The sequence below is a fragment of the Heloderma suspectum genome, chromosome 13, assembly GCF_057233095.1.
Source record: "Heloderma suspectum isolate Gila_16-S chromosome 13, 16-S_ref, whole genome shotgun sequence".
Taxonomy (NCBI): domain Eukaryota; kingdom Metazoa; phylum Chordata; class Lepidosauria; order Squamata; family Helodermatidae; genus Heloderma; species Heloderma suspectum.
The window spans coordinates 18,455,125-18,462,670 of NC_139470.1; the positions used below are offsets into that span (position 1 = coordinate 18,455,125).

General features: G+C 48.2%; 1 protein-coding gene across 1 annotated transcript; it reads right to left on the reverse strand.

The window, feature by feature from the left end:
* Positions 1-6,265: 6,265 nt before the first annotated feature.
* LOC146336122 (testis-specific serine/threonine-protein kinase 1-like) lies at positions 6,266-7,273 on the reverse strand. The gene has a single exon (XM_084820356.1). The coding sequence runs from the start codon at positions 7,271-7,273 to the stop codon at positions 6,266-6,268; it is 1,008 nt and encodes a 335-aa protein (XP_084676482.1).
* Positions 7,274-7,546: the final 273 nt, after the last annotated feature.

Sequence of the window (7,546 nt, forward strand, 5' to 3'; positions counted from 1 at the left end):
GCAGTGGTTCCGCTCCTACTTGGATGGCCGATTCCAGAAGGTGGTGCTGGGGGATTATTGCTCTGTGCCATGGCAATTGTGCCATGGGGTTTCACAGGGCTCTATTTTATCCCCCATGCTGTTTAACATCTACATGAAACCGCTGGGGGAGGTTATCCGGAGGTGTGGGCTGAGGTGCCATCAATATGCAGATGACACCCAGCTCTACCTCTCTTTCTCATCAAAACCAGGTGAGGCAGTGGCTGTTCTGAACCAGTGCCTGGGCACGGTAATGGACTGGATGAGGGCTAATAAACTGAAACTCAATCCAGACAAGACGGAGGTACTGTTAGTGGGTGGTTCGTCTGCCCGGCTAGGTGATATTCAACCTGTTCTGGAGGGGGTTGCACTCCCCCTAAAGGATCAGGTTCGTAGTTTGGGGGTGCTCTTGGATCCAGAACTGTCACTTGAGGCACAGGTGAACTCAGTGGCACGGAGCACTTTTTATCAGCTTAGGCTGGTATACCAACTACGCCCTTATCTGGACAGAGGTAGCCTAGCTACAGTTATCCATGCTCTGATAACTTCTTGTCTGGATTACTGCAATGCGTTATACGTGGGGCTGCCTTTGAAAACGGTCCGGAAACTTCAGCTGGTCCAAAATAGGGCAGCAAGATTGTTAACAGGGACTGGCCTGCGAGCTCATATTACGCCAGTACTTTTCCAGCTGCACTGGCTGCCAGTCCATTTCCGGGCCCGATTCAAAGTGCTGGTATTAACATTTAAAGCCCTTAATGGCTTGGGGCCAGGTTACCTGAAGGATCGCCTCCTCCCATGTTTGCCTGCCCAGACCTTAAGATCATCCTCAGCAGCCCTTCTCCGTGAGCCCCTGCCAAAGGAAGTGAGGCGAGTGGCTACTAGGAGGAGGGCTTTTTCTGTTGTGGCACCCCGGCTCTGGAATGAGCTCCCTAGTGAGGTTCGCCTGGCACCTACATTGTATTCCTTTCGGCGCCAGGTGAAGACCTTTTTATTTTCCCAGGCATTTTAGCATTTTAGTTTTCTAAATTTTTATCTTTGTTGTTTTAAATCTGTATTTTAAACTCCTGCACTGCTGCTAGGTTTTATTGTGGTTGTATTCTTATATTGTGGTTTTAATGTTCTATATATTTTAAATTGTTTTATTGTGTGTTGTTTGGTTTTAGTTTTTGTGAACCGCCCAGAGAGCTTCGGCTATTGGGCGGTATAGAAATGAAATAAATAAATAAAATCTGACTTTCATGAACCAATGCTAAAATGAAAGAAGTCTTTAATGGAAATGAATGGAGTAATTAAACTGTTTGTTTGTTTGCTTGTTAGCACTTATCTACAAACGAACGTGTATGGAATTGGGCTGTCGGGACTTTTATTCCTGCAAGAACGCTGAGGGAGCTGCCTGCATTTTTCTAGGCACACACTACCTCCATCCCCTGCTAGTTTTTGGAGTTAGTCAGTAGAGGCTGGGGGCTCCTATTTCAGTAGGGCAGTCAATCCACGCTGGGTTTCAGTCAGAAACATTCAGAAGTCTAAAGAAGCTATCCAAAGTGCGGAACCCTATCCCCTAAAGGGTTCAGCGCTTTGGATATCTCCTTTAGAGTTCCAGCTGAAACCCAGAGCAGATTCACCACCCTACTGAAATAGGAGCTCCCAGCCTCCGCTGAAATTGGTATCCACCTACCATCACTGCTGCCCCTGCTTTTCTTTGCACGGTTCACCTTTCTGCTGCCAACCTTTTGAGTGCCCTCCTCACCCCAGCTTTCCAATGAACTCCGATTAGGGGTGGGGGTGGACATGTGCTCTACTTTACACAGGACAATCCAATACATCAGCCTTCGCCAACCTGGTGCCCTCCAGATGTTTTGAACTACAGTGCTCATCAGCCTCAGCCAGCATGGCCAAAGATCAGGGGTGTTGTAGTCCAAGACAACTAGAGGACACCAGGTTGGGCAAGGTTGTTCTATGTGATGGGCTGTCAGAGGATAGTCCTCAGTTTGAAGGCTCTGTCTGTTCCAACGGGCCAGTCCAAGTCTGGTTTGAAGAGCAAGAATTATTATTTATTACATTTATATCCCACTTTTCTTCCATTGTGGAACTCAAGGTGGCTACATGTGGTTCCCAGATGGTCTTTCCTCCAAGAACTGACCAGACCAAACTTGCTTACCTTCAGCAAGATGGCTACCTTGTGTGCCTTTGAACTATGCCCTGGGACTAGAAAGAAGGGAGATTAGAAGAGCCTTGAAGTTGCTCATCCACAGTAGACTGAGCAAGGCACACAGGTCACCCGGTCCCAGTCTTCCCCACTATGCTGAGATGGATTGTGTTACGATTTACATTATAGTCAAATCTCTGTTCTCTTACGTTCTCTGGCTCTGGTGATGCATACAGGGCCGGCCCTACCATTAGGCAAAGTGAAGGAGCTTCCTCAGGCGGCAGATTGGTGGGGCAGCAGTGAGGTGTTGGAAGACAGAGCTGTGGGTGCTGCACATCTTGTCCTGCAGACCCCTAAGCTACCTTACTGTCCACAAGTGTGGTGGAGGAAGATTCATCTGTCACTCTGGTCAACTTCTGTTATGTGGGATGGAGGGCTGTGGTGTGGTGGTGCTATGCTGGCACTTTTTTTTTTTTATTAGCAGGGACAATGAGATCATCTGTCACCCTGCTTGGAATTCCCCATTCCCTCTGAGCTTAGCTGCAATCTTCACAGTAGCTGGAGGAAAATGGATGTTCCTTGCAACAATGCATTGTTCTCTCTTGTGATGCAAAGTGTTTTGGAGCTGCTGGGTCTTGAATGGGCAATTAAGACCCATTGGCTACATAAAGGATCTGCTCCTGGTAGAGATGAAAACTGCTAGAAGGGGTTTGTTCTTATGGATCAACACAGCTGCCTGTATATTTGGACTCTCCTTGAGGGGGGTAGTTTACAGGGGCTGTAATGCTGAGTGCCCGCATGTCAACATTTATGACTACAGCACTGATGGAGGGGTAACATTTTATCCATAGCCTCAGATAGAAAAATGTCTTGGGCCCGCCCTGGGTGCATAAGTGCATAATACTTGGATTTCTGCATTGAGCAGGGGGTTGGACTCGATGGCCTTGTAGGCCCCTTCCAACCCTGCTATTCTATGATTCTAAGTGGCCACTGTATGGGCTATTCACCCACCCTTTTCTTACCCAGTGATTTTGTGGGGCCTTGATAAGAACATAAGAAGAGCCCTCCTGGATCAGACCAAGGGTCCATCTAGTCCAGCACTCTGCTCACACAGTGGCCAACCAGCTGCCCACGGGAAACCACAAGCAGGACGTGAGTGCAACAGCACCCTCCCGCCCATGTTCCCCAGTGACTGGTGTACAGAGGCATACCATATCCTGCTTGGGGCTTTCCTGTGAACAACTGGTTGGCCACTGTGTGAATGGAATGCTGGATGAGATGGACCCTTGGTCTGATCCAGCAGGGCTCTTATTATGGTCTGGGTTGCCGTGTGTCGCCATGTCTGTCTCATCACAGCAGGGGTGTTGAACCTAAGGTCTGTGAGCCAAATCTGGCCCACCTGGGGTCCCAATCCAGCCTTTGGGGGTTCTCCAAAGGGCCATGCCTCTTCACCTGCCCCCCTTTCCGCCAAATGTCACTCCCCCCCCCACCATTCTAGAAGGTTGTGAAATGCCTCTCCAAAGGCTTAACAACCAGCACTGGCAGTACGAGCTTTTTGGGTATCTTTCAGTATTTTGGTCCCACTGGCCACTGGAATGCCCCCCACCAATTTCTCTAAAATTGAATTAGGCCTTCAGGCTGAAGAAGGTTTGCCACCCTTTTGGTAGAGAGACAGAGAGCATCAAGTGCAGAGAGACACATCGTGGTGGTGGGTTTTCACTGCCGAGTTCTCTAGTCCACGGCACAGTATACTGAAGGGAATGGATTTGGGGAAGGAGGTTTCAGTTTGCATGCAAGATAAGCACAACCATCAGTGCGCGAGTGATGTGGCTGAAGCAATGCGTATATTATCTCCCTTCTTCTCTAGGGCTCCGTCCATAGTCACCATCCTGAGCGAAGATATGTGGTTTTAATCTAGCTTTTTTATTCATTTCAGGGCTGGATCCAGATCTCAGGGGGGCCCTTGGCAAAGTGCCCTCCTACATCAGTTGGCCACTGGCTGTTACAATGTCCCACAAATTGTAGGGGCTTCTGCAAAGTGCTCCATGTATATCAGTGCTGAACAAAGCAAGCAAGCAATATGTCTGCCTAATAAAGAAGTTACTACAGTGTTGTGTCCAGGGGCTTCATCATACAAGGCTAAAAATTCTGCAATTTACCGGGGCTTCTGCTTCCGGAATCTTTGCGGGATTACATCGGCTCCTTTCCACGTGGTTCCTCCAACACACTAAACTTCTCAAAAAGTTCTATGTGTTTAATTACAAGGCTACTAGGTGGCGCTGTTGTATTTTTTGCAGTAAAGTGACTTTAAACAGTATACAGGGGTTTACTGCGACTCCGTAGTGGGAGGCGAGAAAATGCCGGACTTTCGTTGTCATGAAAAACAATGCAATAGAGCTCACAAAGTGCGGGAGGTGCCCCGGAGGAGGATGGTGTCATGTACAGGACCCACAAACGTCTGTGAATAACCAATCTCAATAGCAGGATAAAAGCAATGTGTGAAGGAGCCCCAGAAGTTCTCAACGGGACACACAGACATAATGGTGGAAGCTAATATTTTTTAAAAATCTACAACCTATGGAGTGCCACCAGGGCTACCATCAAGGGTTGGGATGGACCAGCACCTGCTGATGGCCCACACCCCAGTAGGGCCTACTGACAAGCACTCCTGGAGTTGTTCCTCCTCTTCACCATTGCAGCCTGGTTGTTGGCCTGCCTCTTGCTCTGGCCCAAACCACGGTGGTGGTGAGGAGGAGGAGCAGTAGGTGTCACCACCTCCTTGCTCCCTGGCAGTCCACCTGCCAAGCAAGCAAGTGGCAGCAATGAGGAGAAAGAGGGTGAGGAACAGCAGCAGCGGGTGACAATGGCAGTGAGAAGGTGGACTCACAGGGGAAGGGGGCACATCATGTCGGGGAAATCATTAGTGGTCCCGTGGAGAGGAGTGGCTGGAGAGAGTTGAAAGCTAAGATGGCCACTTGTGAATCATCGAAAAAGAGGAAACAAATACACCCACCCATGCATCCAAATCCATGCTAATTTATATGTATGGATGCACAGTTAGGAATAATTATTACAATTTAAGGAGCAGTACATCTCACTATAGTGCAGACAATTGTGACCATGTGACCAATGTGACAGCGATGGTGGTGGTGGGGCACTGAGGGTGTCTTGCCCAAGGACCCACCAAAACATTGGACCAGCACTGACTGATACTATATTGAGCATTCCTGGAGCACTGTGGGAAATTTAAAGTGACAGTATGTAGACCTAGTGTGGGAGTCCAAGGACAGGCATGTCTCACCAGGCAAAAACCAACATGGCTAACTTAAGTCCCATTTCTTTCAATGAGTCTACTTTAAGTAGGACTTAGGTTGGATTTTACCCTGAGTATGCTGGGTGCTAATGCCAGACCTGATGATTTTGTTTGCTTATAGGAATTTAGGTGTAACTTTTGCATGCTTTGATTAAGGAATTCATTTTTTAAAAAACCACGCATAAACACTCTTAGATCATAGTTTTAGTGGATCTGGATCTTCTTAAACCTTAATTTCACTGGTATTGCTATCTTGTCTGGAAGCACCAGTACATACATACCGATATGTACCTTTTGTGGCAGAAGCTGGCAACTCAAAGATGCAGACAACTCAAAGGGGTGATGTAGGCTTGTAGCGTGTCTTTGTCACAGAAAACTGAATGGCGCTATAGCAGATGGGTCGTCAGCATGTTAGATCTCACGGTAGCATAATGCCAACCTGGAAGGTGGAGCAGACCGAGTCTCAGTTCATGGCAAAATCAATCTACAATTATCTTTCATTTGGAGAAGATTAACAAGGGGGTAAAAATCAATTCTCTCTCCTTCCAATTTTGTTCATCTTAGAAACGTAGAGAATTGCAGCGGAATGTTATTGGCTCTTGTGGCTTCCGAGACAGAAATCTGAAAGAACTTGATGATGGAAAATGGCTACCCTCCCCGTGGCCCCCATTTTACTTCAATCTCTTTCCAAAAGTTTTGAGATCATAGCCTTTAAAGAAGTTATTGGAACTGGTGCTACAGAAAGCCACGGTTCTTTATCTTACGGTGTCCCTGGATTGCTGGCTTTTTCAGAGAGAAGTCCTTTGCATCTGGTCGGAGAGGTTCTCTATATCGGCATGTCTTTCTTCTTGAATAACCTTTTCGTTGTCTGAGGGCTCCGGCCCCGATTCTTTCCCATACACGGTCCTGACCATATTCTGATGGTGGGAGCATTCTCCTGGTTTCATCAGCATGGTGTCCGAGACAGATTTGGGTTCTTGCATCCAAATGTGCAGCAGAACCTCATCAATACACAGCCGACGGGAGACGTCGGGCTGGAGCATGCGATAAATGAGATCTTTGCATTCGACGGAGAGCACTTTGGATCGGGGGAAATGCACCCGGTGCTCTTTCTGCAGCTTGAGCATTTTTTTAATGTTCGAGTCATCATAGGGCATGGAGCCACAGACCATAATGAACAGGACCACGCCCAGGCTCCATATGTCATAAACCTTGGGTTGGTAGGGGATGCCTTGCAGGACTTCAGGGGCTGCATAGGCAGCAGAGCCACAAAAGGTTTTGCTCAGAAGCACCCTCCCATCGTCATCACGAGCCAACCGCTTGGCAAAGCCAAAGTCGGTCAACTTGATGTTGAACTCTTTGTCCAGGAGGAGGTTCTCACATTTCAAGTCCCGGTGGACGATGTCTAGCTCGTGGCAGTACTTGATGGCGCTGGCAAGCTGGTGGAACATCTTACGAGCCACTTCCTCAGGGATGGCTCCTCTCCTCTTGATGAATTCCAGAAGGTCTCCTTGGACGCCGAGTTCGGTCACGATGTAGACTTTCCCATCGGAGGTCTCAAAGATCTCATAGGTCTTGATGATGGCATGATGCTTCACTCTCGCCAGCATCTCGATCTCTCTCGGAAGGAACCTCTCCAGGAAGTCGCGGGGAGCTTTCCTCTTATCGATGATCTTGACCGCCACATTGCATTTCAGCCGGTCAGAGTAGGCAGATTTCACCTTGGCATAAGACCCTTCTCCGAGATTGATTCCCATAATGTAGCCTCTCTTCTTAAGGACTTCTGCATCATCCATAGTACTACCTCAGGCAGCCCCTAACTGCTAAATTCAAGTTGGCTGAGCATCATGTGTCTTAGCTCCCGCCACCCCATTCATGCGCATTCCAGGATGTTCATCTGAAATGGCCTGGCTTCTCCTAGGTTGGATGCCATAGAACTCTCCACATGCCTTTGTGATGTCACAAAGTGGAACCGTTGTGGGTGCTGATTAAACCTGCACTGCATGGGCTTAGGTCAAAACCAATGCATATGGACAGCAGGCACAGAGATAACATCTCTGTGCATCATC

What these genes read in the sequence shown, in the direction of transcription:
- LOC146336122 (XM_084820356.1), bottom strand. Translation starts at nt 7,273, where the DNA reads ATGGATGATGCAGAAGTCCTTAAGAAGAGAGGCTACATTATGGGAATC.